Source organism: Coloeus monedula, assembly GCF_965178545.1.
Source record: "Coloeus monedula genome assembly, chromosome: 40".
Lineage (NCBI taxonomy): Eukaryota > Metazoa > Chordata > Aves > Passeriformes > Corvidae > Coloeus > Coloeus monedula.
In genome coordinates this window covers 1,182,902-1,203,898 of record NC_138820.1, presented here as the reverse complement: position 1 = coordinate 1,203,898, position 20,997 = coordinate 1,182,902, and the positions used below count along the sequence as shown (strand labels likewise).

The 20,997-nt window shown below is 51.1% G+C and overlaps 1 protein-coding gene across 1 annotated transcript in view; it reads right to left on the bottom strand.

Moving 5' to 3' along the window:
* Positions 1-959: 959 nt before the first annotated feature.
* Positions 960-20,997, bottom strand: part of STAG3 (STAG3 cohesin complex component) — a gene marked incomplete at both ends in the record, with an annotated part of 86,267 nt that continues 66,229 nt past the window's right edge. Inside the window, 7 exons of the mRNA XM_082300581.1 lie at positions 960-1,095; positions 6,936-7,081; positions 12,140-12,241; positions 12,331-12,458; positions 14,831-15,399; positions 15,450-15,703; positions 19,717-19,809. Coding sequence (XP_082156707.1) covers positions 960-1,095; positions 6,936-7,081; positions 12,140-12,241; positions 12,331-12,458; positions 14,831-15,399; positions 15,450-15,703; positions 19,717-19,809 — 1,428 coding nt within the window. The remainder of the gene's footprint in view (positions 1,096-6,935; positions 7,082-12,139; positions 12,242-12,330; positions 12,459-14,830; positions 15,400-15,449; positions 15,704-19,716; positions 19,810-20,997) is intronic.

The following is a 20,997-nucleotide window of genomic DNA, read 5'->3' as shown; positions in this document are numbered from 1 at the left end:
CCCCCCAAATCCCCGAAATTCCCTCCCAGATCCCCCCAAATCCCCGAAATTCCCCCCCAAATCTCCGAATTTTCCCCCCAAATCCCCGAAATTCCCCCCCAAATCCCCCCCAAATCCCCGAATTCCCGCCCCAAATCCCCGAATTTTCCCCCCAAATCCCCCCCAGGATCCCCCAAATCTCCGAATTTCCCCCAAATCCCCGCCAAATCCCCAAATTTTCTCTTCAAACCCCCCCAAATCCCCGAATTTTCCCCCCAAATCCCCGAGTTTTCTCCCCAAATCCCCCCCAAATCCCCAAATTTCCCCTTTAAACCCCCCAAAATCCCCCCCCAGGACCCCCCAAATCCCCGAATTTCCCCCCAAATCCCCCCCAAATCCCCGAATTCCCCCCCAAACCCCCGAATATCCCCCCAAATCCCCCCCAGGACCCCCCAAATCCCCAAATTTTCCCCCCAAATCCCTGAGTTTTCTCCCCAAATCCCCAAATTTCCCCTTTAAACCCCCCAAAATCCCCAAATTTTCCCCCCAAATCCCCCCCAGGACCCCCCAAATCCCCGAATTTTCCCTGCAAATCCCCGAAATTCCCTCCCAAATCCCCCCCAAATCCCCGAATTTTCCCCCCAAATCCCCGAATTCCCCCCCAAATCCCCGAATTTTCCCCCCAAATCCCCGAATTCCCCCCCAAATCCCCGAATTTTCCCCCCAAATCCCCGAAATTCCCTCCCAGATCCCCCCAAATCCCCGAATTTCCCCCCCAAATCTCCGAATTTTCCCCCCAAATCCCCAAAATTCCCCCCCAAATCCCCCCCAAATCCCCGAATTTTCCCCGCAAATCCCCGAATTCCCCCCCAAATCCCCGAATTCCCCCCCAAATCCCCCCCAAATCCCCGAATTTCCCCCCCAAATCCCCGAATTTCCCCCCAAATCCCCGAATTGCCCCGAATCCCCCCAATTCCCGCTCACAGGGCGCGGCGCTCGGGCCGCAGCAGCCGCGGCGAGAACTCGCTGAGCACCTCCAGGAAGGGCAAATTCAGGGGGGGCCCCCCCGAGAACGGCGGCTCCGGGGGCGGCTGCAGCGAGAACTGGATCCCCTCGCTGGGGGGGAACCCGAAACGGCCCCAAATCACCCCAAAATCCAGCCCAAATCACCCAGAATCCACCCAAATCCACCCAAAATCCACCCAAATCCAACCAAATCCACCGAAAATCCACGGAAATCCACCCCAAATCCACCCAAATCCAAGCAAAATCACCCCAAACGGCCCCAAATCGCCCCAAAATCCAGCCCAAATCACCCAGAATCCACCCAAATCCACCCCAAATCCACGGAAATCCACCCCAAATCCACCCAAATCCAAGCAAAATCACCCAAAACGGCCCCAAATCGCCCCAAAATCCAGCCCAAATCACCCAGAATCCACCCAAATCCAACCAAATCCACCAAAAATCCACCGAAATCCACCCAAAATCACCCAAAATGGCCCCAAATCACCCCAAAATCCAGCCCAAATCACCCAGAATCCACCCAAATCCACCCAAAATCCACCCGAATCCAACCAAATCCACCCAAAATCCACCGAAATCCACCGAAATCCACCCAAAATCACCCAAAACGGCCCCAAATCACCCCAAAATCCAGCCCAAATCACCCAGAATCCACACAAATCCACCCAGAATCCACGGAAATCCACCCCAAATCCACCCAAATCCAAGCAAAATCACCCAAAACGGCCCCAAATCACCCCAAAATCCAGCCCAAATCACCCAGAATCCACCCAAATCCACCCCAAATCCACGGAAATCCACCCAAAATCCACCCAAATCCAAGCAAAACCACCCAAAACGGCCCCAAATCGCCCCAAAATCCAGCCCAAATCACCCAGAATCCACCCAAATCCACCCAGAATCCACGGAAATCCACCCCAAATCCACCCAAATCCAAGCAAAATCACCCAAAACGGCCCCAAATCGCCCCAAAATCCAGCCCAAATCACCCAGAATCCACCCAAATCCAACCAAATCCACCAAAAATCCACCGAAATCCACCCAAAATCACCCAAAATGGCCCCAAATCACCCCAAAATCCAGCCCACATCACCCAGATTCCACCCAAATCCACCCCAAATCCACGGAAATCCACCCAAAATCCACGCAAATCCAAGCAAAATCACCCAAAACGGCCCCAAATCGCCCCAAAATCCAGCCCAAATCACCCAGAATCCACCCAAATCCACCCAGAATCCACGGAAATCCACCCCAAATCCACGCAAATCCAAGCAAAACCACCCAAAACGGCCCCAAATCGCCCCAAAATCCAGCCCAAATCACCCAGAATCCACCCAAATCCAACCAAATCCACCGAAAATCCACGGAAATCCACCCAAAATCACCCGAAACGGCCCCAAATCACCCCAAAATCCAGCCCAAATCACCCAGATTCCACCCAAATCCACCCAAAATCCACGGAAATCCACCCAAAATCCACGCAAATCCAAGCAAAATCACCCAAAACGGCCCCAAATCACCCCAAAATCCAGCCCAAATCACCCAGAATCCACCCAAATCCACCCAGAATCCACGGAAATCCACCCCAAATCCACCCAAATCCAAGCAAAATCACCCCAAACGGCCCCAAATCACCCCAAAATCCAGCCCAAATCACCCAGAATCCACCCAAATCCACCCAAAATCCACCCGAATCCAACCAAATCCACCAAAAATCCACCGAAATCCACCCAAAATCACCCAAAACGGCCCCAAATCACCCCAAAATCCAGCCCAAATCACCCAGATTCCACCCAAATCCACCCAAAATCCACGGAAATCCACCCAAAATCCACGCAAATCCAAGCAAAATCACCCAAAACGGCCCCAAATCACCCCAAAATCCAGCCCAAATCACCCAGAATCCACCCAAATCCACCCAAAATCCACCCGAATCCAACCAAATCCACCAAAAATCCACCGAAATCCACCCAAAATCACCCAAAACGGCCCCAAATCACCCCAAAATCCAGCCCAAATCACCCAGATTCCACACAAATCCACCCCAAATCCACCCGAATCCAACCAAATCCACCCAAAATCCACAGAAATCCACCCAAAATCACCCGAAACGGCCCCAAATCACCCCAAAATCCAGCCCACATCACCCAGAATCCACCCAAATCCACCCAAAATCCACCCAAAATCACGCCAAATCCACTCAAATTCACCCAAAATCCGCCCAAATCCAATCAAAATCACCCAGAATCCACCCAAAATGCACCCAAAACAGCCCAGTTCCACCCAAATTCTCCCCAAATCCACCCAAAATCACCTAGAATGGCCCGGTTCCACCCAAAATCCACCCAAAATCACCCAGAATCCACCCAAATCCACCCAAAATCACCCAAATCCAACCAAATCCACCCAAAATCACACAGAATCCACCCAAATCTACCCAAATCCACCCAAAATCACCCAAAATCCACCCAAAATCACCCAGAATCCACCCAAAATGCACCAAAATCACCCAAAAACCACCCAAATCCAACCAAATCCACCCAAAATCACCCAGAATGGCCCGGTTCCACCCAAAATCCACCCAAATCCACCCAAAATCACCCAAAATGCACCAAAATCCAACCAAAATCACCCAGAATCCACCCAAAAACCACCCAAATCCACCCAAAACAGCCCGGTTCCACCCAAATTCCCCCCAAATTCAACCAAATCCACCCAAAATCACCCAAAATCCACCCAGAATCCACCCAAATTCCACCCAAAATCCACCCAAATCCCTCCCAAAATTCCACCCGAAATTCCACCAAAATTCCACCAAAATTCCATCAAAATTCCATCAAAATTCCACCAAAATTCCCCCAATTCCACCCATAATTCCACCAAAATTCCCACAAAATTCCACCAAAATTCCACCAGTTTCACCTGAAATTCCACCAAAATTCCCACAAAATTCCATCAAAATTCCCCCAGTTCCACCCAAAATTCCACCAAAATTCCATCAAAATTCCACCAAAATTGCACCCAAAATTCCACCAAAATTCCATCAAAATTCCCACAAAATTCCTTCAAAATCCCCCCAGTTCCACCCAAAATTCCACCAAAATTCCACCAAAATTCCCACAAAATTCTATCAAAATCCCCCCAGTTCCACTCCAAATTCCACCAAAATTCCATCAAAATTGCACACAAAATTCCACCCAAATTCCACCAAAATTTCCACAAAATTCCACCCAAATTCCATCAGAATTCCCAGAAAATTCCTTCGAAATCCCCCCAGTTCCACCCGAAATTCCACCAAAATTCCATCGAAATCCCCAGTACCACCCAAATTCCACCAAAATTCCACAAAAACTCCACCAAAATTCCACCAAAATTCCCACAAAATTCCCACAAAATCTCCCCAGTTCCACCCAAAGTTCCATCAAAATTCCACCGAAATTCCCCCCAAATTCCCACAAAATTCCCACAAAATTCCACCAAAATTCCATCGAAATTCCACCCAAAAATTCCACCAAAATTCCATCGAAATTCCACCAAAATCTCCCCAGTTCCACCCGAAATTCCACCAAAATTCCATCAAAATTCCACCAAAATTCCATCAAAATTCCCACAAAATTCCTTCGAAATCCCCCCAGTTCCACCCAAATTCCACCAAAATCCCCCCAGTTCCACCCAAAGTTCCACCAAAATTCCATCAAAATTCCACCCAAATTCCCACAAAATTCTATCAAAATTCCCCCAGTTCCACCCAAAATTCCACCAAAATTCCATCAAAATTGCACACAAAATTCCACAAAATTCCACCCAAATTCCCACAAAATTCTATCAAAATTCCCCCAGTTCCACCCGAAATTCCACCAAAATTCCATCAAAATTCCCACAAAATTCTATCAAAATCCCCCCAGTTCCACCCAAAATTCCACTAAAATTCCATCCAAATTCCACCAAAATTCCACCAAAATCCCCCCAGTTCCACCGAAATTCCACCAAAATTCCACCAAAATTCCCACAAAATTCTATCAAAATCACCCCAGTTCCACCCAAAATTCCACCCAAATTCCACCAAAATTCCACCAATTCCACCCAGAATTCCACCAAAATTCCACCAAAATTCCCACAAAATTCCTTCAAAGTCCCCCCAGTTCCACCCGAAATTCCACCCAAATTCCACCAAAATTCCATCAAAATTCCACCAAATTCCACCCAAATTCCACCAAAATTCCCACAAAATTCGATCAAAATTCCCCCAGTTCCACCCAAAATTCCACCCAAATTCCATCAAAATTCCACCAAAATTCCACCAATTCCACCCAGAATTCCACCAAAATTCCCACAAAATTCCACCAAAATCCCCCCAGTTTCACCTGAAATTCCACCAAAATTCCATCAAAATTCCACCCAAATTCCACCCAAATTCCCACAAAATTCTATCAAAATTCCCCCAGTTCCACCCGAAATTCCACCAAAATTCCATCAAAATTCCCACAAAATTCTATCAAAATCCCCCCAGTTCCACCCAAAATTCCACTAAAATTCCATCCAAATTCCACCAAAATTCCACCAAAATTCCCCCAGTTCCACCGAAATTCCACCAAAATTCCACCAAAATTCCCACAAAATTCTATCAAAATCACCCCAGTTCCACCCAAAATTCCACCCAAATTCCACCAAAATTCCACCAATTCCACCCAGAATTCCACCAAAATTCCACCAAAATTCCCACAAAATTCCTTCAAAGTCCCCCCAGTTCCACCCGAAATTCCACCCAAATTCCACCAAAATTCCATCAAAATTCCACCAAATTCCACCCAAATTCCACCAAAATTCCCACAAAATTCGATCAAAATTCCCCCAGTTCCACCCAAAATTCCACCCAAATTCCATCAAAATTCCACCAAAATTCCACCAATTCCACCCAGAATTCCACCAAAATTCCCACAAAATTCCACCAAAATCCCCCCAGTTTCACCTGAAATTCCACCAAAATTCCATCAAAATTCCACCCAAATTCCACCAAAATTCCCACAAAATTCGATCAAAATTCCCCCAGTTCCACCCAAAATTCCACCCAAATTCCATCAAAATTCCACCAAAATTCCACCAATTCCACCCAGAATTCCACCAAAATTCCCACAAAATTCCACCAAAATCCCCCCAGTTTCACCTGAAATTCCACCAAAATTCCATCAAAATTCCCACAAAATTCTATCAAAATCCCCCCAGTTCCACCCAAAATTCCATCAAAATTCCACCAAATTCCACCCAGTTCCACCCAAAATTCCACTAAAATTCCATCAAAATTCCACCCAAATTCCATCCAAATTCCACCAAAATCCCCCCAGTTCCACCGAAATTCCACCAAAATTCCACCAAAATTCCCACAAAATTCCATCAAAATTCCCCCAGTTCCACCCAAAATTCCACCCAAATTCCACCCAAATTCCATCAAAATACCATCAAAATTCCTTCAAAATCCCCCCAGTTCCACCCAAAATTCCACCAAAATTCCACAAAATTCCACCCCAATTCCACCAAAATTCCCACAAAATTCCACCAATTCCACCCAGAATTCCACCAAAATTCCACCAAAATTCCCACAAAATTCCTTCAAAGTCCCCCCAGTTCCACCCGAAATTCCACCCAAATTCCATCAAAATTCCACCAAAATTCCACCAATTCCACCCAGAATTCCACCAAAATTCCCACAAAATTCCACCAAAATCCCCCCAGTTTCACCTGAAATTCCACCCAAATTCCACCCAAATTCCACCAAAATTCCCACAAAATTCCACCAAAATTCCCCCAATTCCACCCAGAATTCCACCCAAATTCCACCCAAATTCCACCAAAATTCCCCCAAAATTCCACCGAAATCCCCAACTCCCGGAACTCCCGGAATTCCCGGAATTCCCGGGATTCCGCATCCCCACCTGTGCAGCTGCAGCAGCGCCCGGCGGTTCCGGAGCCGCTGGAGGCTGAAGAAGAGGGAAAAGCGCCGGCCCAAATCCCGAATTTCCTGGAATTCCGGGAGCCCCCGGATGTCGGGACCTTCCTGGAGCAGCAGCTCCGTGAAAAGCTGCGGGAAAAAGGAGGGAAAATCCCGGAATTCCCCGAAAATTCCCCAAAACTTGAGGGGGTTTCTGGGTGGGAAGGGAGGGGGAGATCCCAGAGGAAAGAAATCCTGGAGGAATTCCCAAAAATTCGTTGGAAAACTCTGAAAAAATCTGTGGGAACTCCCTGAAAAAGTTCCCCAAAAAATTCCCCAAAAAGTTCTCAAAAATTCTTGGAAAACCCCCCAAAAAATCTGTGGAAATTTCCCCCAAAAATTCCCCCAAAATTCCCGAAAATCCGTTGGAAAACTCTGAAAAAATCTGTGGAAATTTCCCCAAAAAATTCCCCCCAAAAATCCCGAAAAAATCGGTGGAAACTCCTAAAAAAATCCCAGACAAATTCCCAAAAATCCGTTGGAAAACCCCCCAAAAAATCTGTGGAAATTCCCCAAAAAATTCCCCCAAAAAATCCCGAAAAAAATCGGTGGAAACTCCTAAAAAAATCCCAGAGAAATTCCCAAAAATCCGTTGGAAAACTCCCCAAAAATCTGTGGAAATTCCCCAAAAAATTCCCCCAAAATTCCAGAAAATCCGTTGGAAAACTCCCCAAAAATCTGTGGAAATTCCCCCAAAAAATTCCCCCAAAATTGCCGAAAATCCGTTGGAAAACTCCCAAAAAATCTGTGGAAATTCCCCCAAAAAATTCCCCCAAAATTGCCGAAAATCCGTTGGAAAACTCTGAAAAAATCTGTGGAAATTCCCCAAAAAATTACCCCCAAAATTCCCGAAAATCCGTTGGAAAACTCCCCAAAAATCTGTGGAAATTCCCCCAAAAATTCCCCAAAAATTCCCGAAAAAAATCGGTGGAAACTCCTAAAAAAATCCCAGAGAAATTCCCAAAAATCCGTTGGAAAACCCCCCAAAAAATCTGTGGAAATTCCCCCAAAAATTCCCCCAAAATTCCCGAAAATCCGTTGGAAAACTCCCAAAAAATCTGTGGAAATTCCCCCAAAAAATTCCCAAAAAAATTCCCAAAAAAAACCATTGGAAACCCCCCCAAAAAATCTGTGGAAACTCCCCAAAAAATTCCCAAAAAAATTCCCAAAAAACCATTGGAAACCTCCAAAAAAATCTGTGGAAATGCCTCAAAAAATCCCAGAAAAATTCCCAAAAAAATCCTCAAAAATCCCTGGAAAATCCCCCAAAAAATCTGTGGGAACTCCCCAAAAAAATCCCATAAAAATTCCCAAAAATCGCTGGAAAACTCTGAAAAAATCTGTGGGAACGCCTCAAAAAAATTCCTGGAAAAATTCCCAAGAAATCTGTGGAAACTCCCCAAAAAAACCTCTGGGAACCCCAAAAAATTCCCACAAAAATTCCCCAAAAATCCATTGGAAAACTCTGAAAAAATCTGTGGAAACTCCTAAAAAAATCCTGGAAAAATTCCCAAAAATCCAATGGAAAATTCCCCAAAAATCGGTGGAAACTCCCAAAAAAATTCCCAAAAAAATTCCAAAAAAACCATTGGAAAACTCCGAAAAATCTGTGGAAAATCCCAAAAAATTCCTGGAAAATTTTCTAAAAAATCCCCAAAAATTCCTGGAAAAATTTCCCATAAATCCATTGGAAAACGCCCAAAAAAATCAGTGGAAACTCCCAAAAAAATACCCGGAAAAATTCCCAAAAATCCCTAACAAACAAAAAAAGTTCTGGAAAAATCCCAAAAAAAATGGGAAACCCCTGGAAAATCCCTGGAGCCCCCAAACCCTCGCGAAATTCCCAAAAAACTCCTCCAGGACATGGAAAACCTCTTGGAAAACCCCAAAAAAATCCCCAAAAAAACCCTAAAAAACCCCCCAAAAATCCCCCAAAAAATCCCAAAAAATCCCCAAAAAATCCCCAAAAATCCCAGAAAAATCCAGAAAAAAATCCCCAAAAAACGGGAAACCCCTGGAAAAGCCCCAGAAATCCCCAAACCCTCCCAAAATTCCAAAAAAACCCCCTCCAGGACAAAACTCCTGGAGAACCTCTCGGAAAACTCCAAAATCCACCAAAAAACCCCTAAAAAATTCCGGAAAAATCCCAGAAAAATCTGGAAAAATCTGGAAAAATCCCAAAAAATTGGGAAACCCCTGGAAAACCCCCAGAGACCCCAAATCCTCCTGAAATCCCCCAAAAATCCCTCTCCAGGACATGGAAAACCTCTTGGAGAATTCCCAAAAAATCCCCAAAAAAACCCTAAAAAACCCCAAAAAATGCCGAAAAAAACCCCAAAAAATCCCAAAAAAATCCCCAAAAAACGCCCCAAAAATCCCAAAAAATCCCAAAAAATGGGGAAACCCCTGGAAAACCCCCAGAGACCCCAAATCCTCCTGAAAATTCCCAAAAACTCCCTCCAGGACATGGAGAACCTCTTGGAAAATCCCCAAAAAACCCTGAAAAAACCCTGAAAAAACCTGGAAAAAAACCCCAAAAAATCCCAAAAAAATCCCAAAAAATCCCAAAAAATCCCAAAAAAACCCCAAAAAATCCCAAAAAAATAGAGAAACCCCTGGAAAACCCCCAGAGACCCCAAACCCTCCCGAAAACTCCCAAAAACTCCCTCCAGGACATGGAGAACCTCTTGGAAAACCGCCAATAAATCCTGAAAAAAACCCTAAAAAACCCCCAAAAAATCCCCAAAAATCCCAAAAAAATCCCCAAAAAATCGCAAAAAAATCCCAAAAAATCCCCAAAAATAGGGAAACCCTTAGAAAACCCCCAGAGCCCCCAAACCCTCCCGAAAACTCCCAAAAACCCTTCCAAGACATGGAGAACCTCTTGGAAAACCCCCAAAAAACCCTGAAAAAACCCTGAAAAAAACCCCAAAAACCCCAAAAAAATCCCAAAAAACCCCCAAAAAATCGCAAAAAATCCCCAAAAAATCCCAAAAAATCCCAAAAAATAGGGAAACCCCTTAGAAAACCCCCAGAACCCCCAAACCCTCCCGAAAATTCCCAAAAACTCCCTCCAGGACATGGAGAACCTCTTGGAAAACCCCCAAAAAACCCTGAAAAAACCCCGAAAAAACCCCCAAAAAACCCCAAAAAATCCCCAAAAAATCCCCAAAAATAGGGAAACCCTTAGAAAACCCCCAGAACCCCCAAACCCTCCCGAAAACTCCCAAAAACCCTTCCAAGACATGGAGAACCTCTTGGAAAATCCCCAAAAAACCCTGAAAAATCCCTGAAAAAACCCCAAAAAAAACCCCAAAAAATCGCAAAAAATCCCCAAAAATTCCAAAAAAATCCCAAAAAAGCCCCAAAAATAGGGAAACCCTTAGAAAACCCCCAGAGACCCCAAACCCTCCCGAAAATTCCCAAAAACTCCCTCCAGGACATGGAAAACCTCTTGGAAAACCCCCAAAAAACCCTGAAAAAACCCCAAAAAAACCCCAAAAAACCCCCAAAAAATCGCAAAAAATCCCCAAAAATCCCCCAAAAATCCCCAAAAATGGGGAAACCCTTAGAAAACCCCCAGAGACCCCAAACCCTCCCGAAAACTCCCAAAAACTCCCTCCAGGACATGGAGAACCTCTTGGAAAACTCCCAAAAAACCCTGAAAAAACCCTGAAAAAACCCCAAAAAATCGCAAAAAATCCCCAAAAATCCCCCAAAAATCCCAAAAAAACCAAAAAAATCCCAAAAAATGGGGAAACCCCTGGAAAACCCCCAGAGCCCCCAAACCCTCCCGAAATTCCCAAAAACTCCTCCAAGACATGGAGAACCTCTTGGAAAACCCCCAAAAAACCCCCCAAAAAATCCCTGAAAAAATCCCAAAAAATCCCAAAAAAATCCCAAAAAAATCCTGAAAAAATCCCAAAAAAATCCCCAAAAAATCCCCAAAAATAGGGAAACCCTTAGAAAACCCCCAGAGACCCCAAACCCTCCCGAAAATTCCCAAAAACTCCCTCCAAGACATGGAGAACCTCTTGGAAAACCCCCAAAAAACCCTCAAAAAACCCTGAAAAAACCCCAAAAAAACCCCCAAAAAATCGCAAAAAATCCCCAAAAATTCCCCAAAAATCCCAAAAAAGCCCCAAAAATAGGGAAACCCTTAGAAAACCCCCAGAGACCCCAAACCCTCCCGAAAATTCCCAAAAACTCCCTCCAGGACATGGAGAACCTCTTGGAAATCCCCCAAAAAACCCTCAAAAATCCCTGAAAAAAAACCCAAAAAACCCCCAAAAAATCGCAAAAAATCCCCAAAAATCCCCCAAAAATCCCAAAAAATGGGGAAACCCTTAGAAAACCCCCAGAGACCCCAAACCCTCCCGAAAACTCCCAAAAACTCCCTCCAGGACATGGAGAACCTCTTGGAAAACTCCCAAAAAACCCTGAAAAAACCCCAAAAAAACCCCAAAAAACCCCCAAAAAACCCCCAAAAAATCCCAAAAAATCCCAAAAAATAGGGAAACCCTTAGAAAACCCCCAGAGACCCCAAACCCTCCCGAAAACTCCCAAAAACCCCCTCCAGGACATGGAGAACCTCTTGGAAAACCCCCAAAAAACCCTGAAAAAACCCCAAAAAAACCCCAAAAAATCGCAAGAAAATCGCAAAAAATCCCCAAAAATCCCCCAAAAATCCCAAAAAATGGGGAAACCCCTGGAAAACCCCCAGAGCCCCCAAATCCTCCCGAAAACTCCCAAAAACTCCCTCCAAGACATGGAGAACCTCTTGGAAAACCCCCAAAAAACCCTGAAAAACCCCCAAAAAAACCCCCAAAAAATCCCAAAAAATCCCAAAAAATCCCCAAAAAATCCCCAAAAAACCCCAAAAAATCCCCAAAAATAGGGAAACCCTTAGAAAACCCCCAGAGACCCCAAACCCTCCTGAAAACTCCCAAAAACTCCCTCCAGGACATGGAGAACCTCTTGGAAAACCCTGAAAAAACCCTGAAAAAAACCCTAAAAAACCCCGAAAAAACCCCTAAAAAAACCCCAAAAAACCCCAAAAAATCCCAAAAAATCCCCAAAAATAGAGAAACCCTTAGAAAACCCCCAGAGCCCCCAAACCCTCCCGAAAATCCCCAAAAATCCCCGGACCTGCTGCAGGCTGAGCAGCACGGTGCGAGCCCACTCGAGGCGGTCGAGCTCCCGCGCCGCCCGCAGCGTCTCGCGGATGACGTCGCCGTAATCGCTGTGGAACTGGCCGGGGGTGGGAAAAAAAGGCCGGAATTGCCCAAAATCGCCCGGATTGAGCCCAAAAAAGGGACCCCCAGGGGGTGCCAGCCCACCTTGGAGTAGTGCTTGAAGACGTCGGAGGCGGCGCGGAGCTCCAGGACCCCCTGGAGCAGGAGCTTGCAGAAGGCGGCCAAGAGCAGCCGGCGCTGGTGCAGCTCCTCCAGGCGGCTCTCGGAGGCCTCTGGAAGGAGGAATTCCGGGAATTTTGGGGGATTTTTGGGAATTCAGGGGTCGGGGAGTGATGGGGATGTGGAATTTGGGGGGGGGGGGTTTGGGATCGGGGATGGTGGGAAGAGGGAATTGAGGGAGGAGAAAAGTTGGGAAGGAGCTGCAAGATCGAGGGGTTGGACCTTGGAGAATCTGGGAATTTTGGGGATTTCAGGGATTTTGGGAATTCTGGGTGGTTCCAGGTGTTGAGGAGTGATGGGGATGTGGAATTTGGGGGGTTTGGAATCGGGGAAATTTGGGATCCTGGAATTGGGGGGGTTTGGGGATGGTGGGAAGAGGGAATTGAGGGAGAACAAAAGTTGGGAAGGAGCTGCAAAATCGAGGAGTTGGACCTTGGAAAATCTGGGAATTTTGGGGAATTTTGGGGATTTGGGGGATTTTGGGAATTCTGGGTGGCTCCAGGTGTTGGGGAGTGATGGGGATGTGGAATTTGGGGGGTTTGGGATTGGGGAAATTTGGGATCCTGGAATTGGGGGGGTTGGGGATGGTGGGAAGAGGGAATTGAGGGAGGAGAAAGGTTGGGAAGGAGCTGCAAAATCGAGGGGTTGGACCTTGGAGAATCTGGGAATTTTGGGGAATTTCGGGGATTTGGGGGATTTTGGGAATTCTGGGTGGTTCCAGGGGGCAGGGAGTGATGGGGATGTGGAATTTGGGGGGTTTGGAATCGGGGAAATTTGGGATCCTGGAATTGGGGGGGTTTGGGGATGGGGGAAGAGAGAATTGAGGGAGGGCAAAAGTTGGGAAGGAGCTGCAAGATCGAGGGGTTGGACCTTGGAAAATCTGGGAATTTTGGGGATTTCAGGGATTTTGGGAATTCCAGGCAGTTCCAGGTGTTGGGGAGTGATGGGGTGTGGAATTTGGGGGGTTTGGAATTGGGGGATGTTGGGATCCTGGAATTGGGGGGGTTTGGGGATTGTGGGAAGAGAGAATTGAGGGAGAACAAAAGTTGGGAAGGAGCTGCAAAATCGAGGGGTTGGACCTTGGAAAATCTGGGAATTTTGGGGATTTCAGCGATTTTGGGAATTCTGGGTGGTTCCAGGTGTCGGGGAGTGATGGGGATGTGGAATTTGGGGGTTTTGGAATCGGGGAAATTTGGGATCCTGGAATTGGGGGGGTTTGGGGATGGTGGGAAGAGGGAATTGAGGGAGGAGAAAGGTTGGGAAGGAGCTGCAAAATCGAGGGGTTGGACCTTGGAGAATCTGGGAATTTGGGGGATTTCAGGGATTTTGGGAATTCTGGGTGGTTCCAGGTGTTGGGGAGTGATGGGGATGTGGAATTTGGGGGGTTTGGAATTGGGGGATGTTGGGATCCTGGAATTGGGGGGGTTTGGGGATGGTGGGAAGAGGGAATTGAGGGAGGGCAAAAGTTGGGAAGGAGCTGCAAAATCGAGGGGTTGGACCTTGGAAAATCTGGGAATTTTGGGGATTTTGGGAATTTTAGGAGCCTAGAATTCCGGCATCGTGGAACCTGGGGTGTTGGGATCCCAAAAAAACCCCAAGAAAGCCCCCAAATCCCCCCAAGACCCCCAGATCCCCGAACCTCCCCGTTCCCGTCGTTCCTGCTCCGCGCTTACCATTCCCGTTGTTCCCGTTGTTCCCACTCTGTGCTCACCATTCCCGTTGTTCCCATTCCCATTCCCGTTGTTCCCATTCCCATTGTTCCCATTCCCATTCCCGTTGTTCCCATTCCCGTTGTTCCCATTCCCATTCCCGTTGTTCTCATTCCCGTTGTTCCCATTCCCACTCCCATTGTTCCCGTTCCCATTCCCACTCTGTGCTCACCATTCCCGTTCCCACTGTTCCCATTGTTCCCATTCCCATTCCCATTATTCCCATTATTCCCGTTGTTTCCATTCCCGTTCCCATTATTCCCATTATTCCCGTTGTTCCCGTTGTTCCCGCTCCATGCTCACCATTCCAGTTGCTCCCTTTGGTCCCATTGTTCCCATTCCCGTTGTTCCCATTGTTCCCATTCCCATTCCCGTTGTTCCCATTCCCACTCCACACTCACCATTCCCATTCCCGTTGCTGTTCCCATTTCCATTCCCACTCCACACTCACCATTCCCGTTGTTCCCGCCGTTATTCCCACCGTTATTCCTGTTATTCCCACTGTTGTTCCCGCCGTTATTCCCGTTATTCCCACCGTTATTCCCGCCGTTATTCCCGTTATTCCCGCCGTTATCCCCGCCGTTATTCCCGCCGTTCCCACTCCACACTCACCGTTCCTGTTATTCCCGTTATTCCCACCGTTATTCCCGCCGTTATTCCCGTTATTCCCGCCGTTATCCCCGCCGTTATTCCCGCTGTTCCCACTCCGCATTCACCGTTCCCGTTATTCCCGTTATTCCCACCGTTATTCCCGCCATTATTCCCGTTATTCCCGTTATTCCCGCTGTTATTCCCGCCGTTGTTCCTGCCGTTATTCCCGCCGTTATTCCCGCTGTTATTCCCGTTATTCCCACCGTTATTCCCGTTATTCCCACCGTTATTCCCGTTGTTCCCGCCGTTGTTCCCGCCGTTGTTCCCGCCGTTATTCCCGCTGTTATTCCCGCTGTTATTCCCATTATTCCCGCCGTTATTCCCGTTATTCCCACCGTTATTCCCGTTATTCCCGCTGTTATTCCCGTTATTCCCGCCGTTGTTCCCGCCGTTGTTCCCGCCGTTATTCCCACCGTTATTCCCGTTATTCCCGCCGTTATTCCCGCCGTTATTCCCACCGTTATTCCCGCTGTTATTCCCATTATTCCCGCCGTTATTCCCGTTATTCCCACCGTTATTCCCGTTATTCCCGCTGTTATTCCCGTTATTCCCGCCGTTGTTCCCGCCGTTGTTCCCGCCGTTATTCCCGCCGTTATTCCCGTTATTCCCGCCGTTATTCCCGCCGTTATTCCCGCTGTTATTCCCGTTATTCCCGCCGTTATTCCCGCTGTTCCCACTCCGCACTCACCATTCCCGTTATTCCCGTTATTCCCGCCGTTATTCCCGTTATTCCCGCTGTTATTCCCGCCGTTATTCCCGCCGTTATTCCCGCCGTTGTTCCCGCCGTTGTTCCCGCCTCCCGGCTGGGTGTGGAACACGAGGTCCATGAGGGCGGCCCCGAGCTGGGCCGGCAGCTCCGGCTCCGGCTGAAGCCGCAGCGGCTCCCGCGGCTGCCCCGGGCCCAGCAGCACCAGCAGGTCACAGAGCGCCAGGAACGCCTGCGGGAAGGAATGCCGGGAATGGGCACCCGGAACGGGCACCGGGAACGGGCACCGGGAATGGGGCACCGGGAATGGGCACCGGGAATGGGCCAGGAACGCCTGCGGGAAGGAATGCCGGGAATGGGCACCCGGAACGGGCACCGGGAATGGGCACCGGGAATGGGGCACCGGGAATGGGCACCGGGAATGGGCCAGGAACGCCTGCGGGAAGGAATGCCGGGAATGGGCACCCGGAATGGGCACCGGGAATGGGCACCGGGAATGGGCACCGGGAATGGGCACCGGGAATGGGGCACCGGAATGGGCACCGGGAATGGGCACCGGGATTGGGGCACCGGGATTGGGCACTGGGATTGGGGCACCGGGAATGGGCACCGGGAATGGGGCACCGGGAATGGGGCACCGGGAATGGGCACCGGGAATGGGGCACCGGGAATGGGGCACTGGGATTGGGGCACCGGGAATGGGCACCGGGAATGGGCACCGGGAATGGGCACCCGGAATTGGCACCCGGAATGGGCACTGGGAATGGGCATCGGGAATGGGCACCCGGAATGGGCACCCGGAATTGGCACCCGGAATGGGCACTGGGAATGGGCATCGGGAATGGGCCAGGAACGCCTGCGGGAAGGAATGCCGGGAATGGGCACCCGGAACGGGCACCGGGAATGGGCACCGGGAATGGGGCACCGGGAATGGGCACCGGGAATGGGCCAGGAACGCCTGCGGGAAGGAATGCCGGGAATGGGCACCCGGAATGGGCACCGGGAATGGGCACCGGGAATGGGCACCGGGAATGGGCACCGGGAATGGGGCACCGGAATGGGCACCGGGAATGGGCACCGGGATTGGGGCACCGGGATTGGGCACTGGGATTGGGGCACCGGGAATGGGCACCGGGAATGGGGCACCGGGAATGGGGCACCGGGAATGGGCACCGGGAATGGGGCACCGGGAATGGGGCACTGGGATTGGGGCACCGGGAATGGGCACCGGGAATGGGCACCGGGAATGGGCACCCGGAATTGGCACCCGGAATGGGCACTGGGAATGGGCATCGGGAATGGGCACCCGGAATGGGCACCCGGAATTGGCACCCGGAATGGGCACTGGGAATGGGCATCGGGAATGGGCACCCGGAATGGGCACCGGGAATGGGCACCGGGAACGGGCACCCGGAATGGGCACCGGGAATGGGGCACCCGGAATGGGCACCGGGAATGGGCACCGGGAATGGGGCACCCGGAATGGGCACCCGGAATGGGGCACTGGGAATGGGGCACCGGGAATGGGCACCGGGAATGGGGCACCCGGAATGGGCACCGGGAATGGGCACCGGGAATGGGGCACCCGGAATGGGCACCCGGAATGGGGCACTGGGAATGGGGCACCGGGAATGGGCACCGGGAATGGGGCACCCGGAATGGGCACCGGGAATGGGCACCGGGAATGGGGCACCCGGAATGGGCACCCGGAATGGGGCACTGGGAATGGGGCACCGGGAATGGGCACCGGGATTGGGGCACCGGGAACGGGGCATTGGGGGATTGGATCCCAAGCCCCACAAAAGCCATCCCAAAGTGATCCCAAACCCAAACTGAGCCCAAAGGACCCCAGAGGATCCCAAACCAATCCCAAAGGATCCCAAAAGGCTCCCAGAAGCTCCCAAAGGCTCCCAACCCCCCCAAACTGATCCCAAAGGATCCCAGAGGCTCCCAAAGGATCCCAAACCCCCCCAAACTGATCCCAAAGGATCCCAAGCTGATCCCAAAAAGCTCCCAAATGATCCCAACCCCCCCCAACCCATCCCAAACTGATCCCAAAGGATCCCAAAGGCTCCCAGAAGCTCCCAAAGGATCCCAAACTGATCCCAAAGGATCCCAACCCCCTCAACCAATCCCAAACCGATCCCAAAAGGCTCCCAGAGGCTCCCAAAGGATCCCAACTACCCCAAACCAATCCTGAACCGATCCCAAAGGATCCCAAAGGCTCCCAGAGGCTCCCAAAGGATCCCAACCCGATCCCAAAGGATCCCAAATTGATCCCAGAGGCTCCCAAAGGCTCCCAACCCCCCCAAGCTGATCCCAAACCGACCCCAAAGGCTCCCAGAGGCTCCCAAAGGATCCCAAACTGATCCCAAAGGATCCCAAACTGATCCCAAAGGATCCCAACCCCCCCAACCAATCCCAAACCGACCCCAAAGGCTCCCAGAGGCTCCCAAAGGATCCCAAACTGATCCCAAAGGATCCCAAACTGATCCCAAAGGATCCCAAAGGCTCCCAAACCAATCCCAAAGGATCCCAAACCGATCCCAAAGGATCCCCAAAGGCTCCCAGAGGCTCCCAAAGGATCCCAACCCGATCCCAAAGGATCCCAAACCGATCCCAAAGGATCCCAACCCCCCCAACCAATCCCAAACCGACCCCAAAGGCTCCCAGAGGCTCCCAAAGGATCCCAAACCCCCCAACCAATCCCAAACCAATCCCAAAGGATCCCAAAAGGCTCCCAGAAGCTCCCAAAGGATCCCAAACTGATCCCAAAGGATCCCAAAGGCTCCCAAACCGATCCCAAAGGATCCCAAAAGGCTCCCAGAGGCTCCCAAAGGATCCCAACTCCCCCAAACCAATCCCAAACCGATCCCAAAGGATCCCAGAGGCTCCCAGAGGCTCCCAAAGGCTCCCAAACCGATCCCAAAGGATCCCAAACTGATCCCAGAGGCTCCCAAAGGCTCCCAACCCGATCCCAAAGGATCCCAACCCCCCCAACCAATCCCAAACCGACCCCAAAGGCTCCCAGAGGCTCCCAGAGGCTCCCAAAGGATCCCAATCCGATCCCAAAGGATCCCCAAAGGCTCCCAGAGGCTCCCAAAGGATCCCAAACCCCCCAACCAATCCCAAACCAATCCCAAAGGATCCCAAAAGGCTCCCAGAAGCTCCCAAAGGATCCCAAACCGATCCCAAAGGATCCCAAAGGCTCCCAGAAGCTCCCAAAGGATCCCAACTCCCCCAAACGAATCCCAAACCGATCCCAAAAGGCTCCCAGAGGTTCCCAAACCGATCCCAAAGGCTCCCAGAGGCTCCCAAAGGATCCCAACCCGATCCCAAAGGATCCCCAAAGGATCCCAGAGGCTCCCAAAGGATCCCAACCCGATCCCAAAGGATCCCAAAGGCTCCCAGAGGCTCCCAAAGGCTCCCAACCCGATCCCAAAGGATCCCAAACGGATCCCAGAGGCTCCCAGAGGCTCCCAAAGGATCCCAACTCCCCCAAACCAATCCCAAACCGATCCCAGAAGGCTCCCAGAGGCTCCCAAACCGATCCCAAAGGATCCCAAACAGATCCCAGAGGCTCCCAAACCGATCCCAAAGGATCCTAGAGGTTCCCAGAGGCTCCCAAAGGCTCCCAAACCGATCCCAAAGGATCCCAAAAGGCTCCCAGAGGCTCCCAAAGGCTCCCAACCCGATCCCAAAGGATCCCAAACGGATCCCAGAGGCTCCCAAAGGCTCCCAACCCCCCCAAACGGATCCCAAAGGATCCCAGAGGCTCCCAAAGGCTCCCAACCCGATCCCAAAGGATCCCAAACGGATCCCAGAGGCTCCCAGAGGCTTCCAGAGGCTCCCAAAGGATCCCAAACTAATCCCAAAGGATCCCAAATTGATCCCAGAGGCTCCCAAAGGCTCCCAACCCGATCCCAAAGGATCCCAAATTGATCCCAGAGGCTCCCAAAGGATCCCAACCCCCCCAAACCGATCCCAAACCGATCCCAAAAGGCTCCCAGAGGCTCCCAACCCGATCCCAAAGGATCCCAGAGGTTCCCAGAGGCTCCCAGAGGCTCCCAGAGGCTCCCAAAGGCTCCCAACCCGATCCCAAAGGATCCCAGAGATTCCCAGAGGCTCCCAGAGGCTCCCAAAGGATCCCAACCCGATCCCAAAGGATCCCAAATTGATCCCAAAGGCTCCCAGAGGCTCCCAACGCCCCCGAGCGGCTCCCGAGGGTCCCCGCGGGCCCCGCACCGCCGGGCGCAGGCCGGGCTGGGCCTCGCTGAGGCAGCTCCGGCAGCGGGAGCAGAACGAGGCCGCCCGAGAGCGGAAATCCCGGAGCTGCGCCTGCAACGACAGCGGCAACGGCCGGAATTCCAGAGGGAACAGCGGGAATGGCACAGGGAACGGCGGGAATGGCACAGGGAACAGCGGGAATGGCAGAGGGAACAGCGGGAATGGCAGAGGGAAGGGCGGGAATGGCACAGGGAACAGCGGGAATGGCAGAGGGAACGGCGGGAATGGCACAGGGAAGGGCGGGAATGGCACAGGGAACGGCAGGAATGGCACAGGGAACGGCGGGAATGGCACAGGGAACGGCGGGAATTCCAGAGGGAACGGCGGGAATGGCACAGGGAACGGCGGGAATGGCAGAGGGAAGGGCGGGAATGGCACAGGGAACAGCGGGAATGGCAGAGGGAAGGGCGGGAATGGCACAGGGAACGGCGGGAATGGCACAGGGAACGGCGGGAATGGCACAGGGAAGGGCGGGAATGGCACAGGGAACGGCGGGAATGGCACAGGGAACGGCGGGAATGGCAGAGGGAACGGCGGGAATGGCACAGGGAACAGCGGGAATTCCAGAGGGAACGGCGGGAATGGCAGAGGGAACAGCGGGAATGGCACAGGGAACAGCAGGAATTCCAGAGGGAACAGCGGGAATGGCAGAGGGAACGGCGGGAATGGCAGAGGGAACGGCGGGAATGGCACAGGGAACAGCGGGAATTCCAGAGGGAACAGCGGGAATGGCACAGGGAACAGCGGGAATGGCAGAGGGAACGGTGGGAATGGCAGAGGGAACAGCGGGAATTCCAGAGGGAACAGCGGGAATGGCAGAGGGAACAGCGGGAATGGCACAGGGAACGGCGGGAATGGCAGAGGGAACAGCGGGAATGGCACAGGGAACAGCGGGAATTCCAGAGGGAACGGCGGGAATGGCAGAGGGAACAGCGGGAATGGCACAGGGAATGGCGGGAATGGCAGAGGGAACAGCGGGAATGGCACAGGGAAGGGCGGGAATGGCACAGGGAACGGCGGGAATGGCAGAGGGAACAGCGGGAATGGCAGAGGGAACAGCGGGAATTCCAGAGGGAACGGCAGCGGGAATTCCGGCAGGAATGGCGGGAATTCCAGAGGGAATGCCAGAGGGAAGGGCAGGAATTCCGGGAACGGCCGGAATGGCAGCCGGAATTCTGGCAGGAATGCCAGAGGGAATTCCAGAGGGAATGGCGGGAATTCTGGGAATTCCGGGAATTC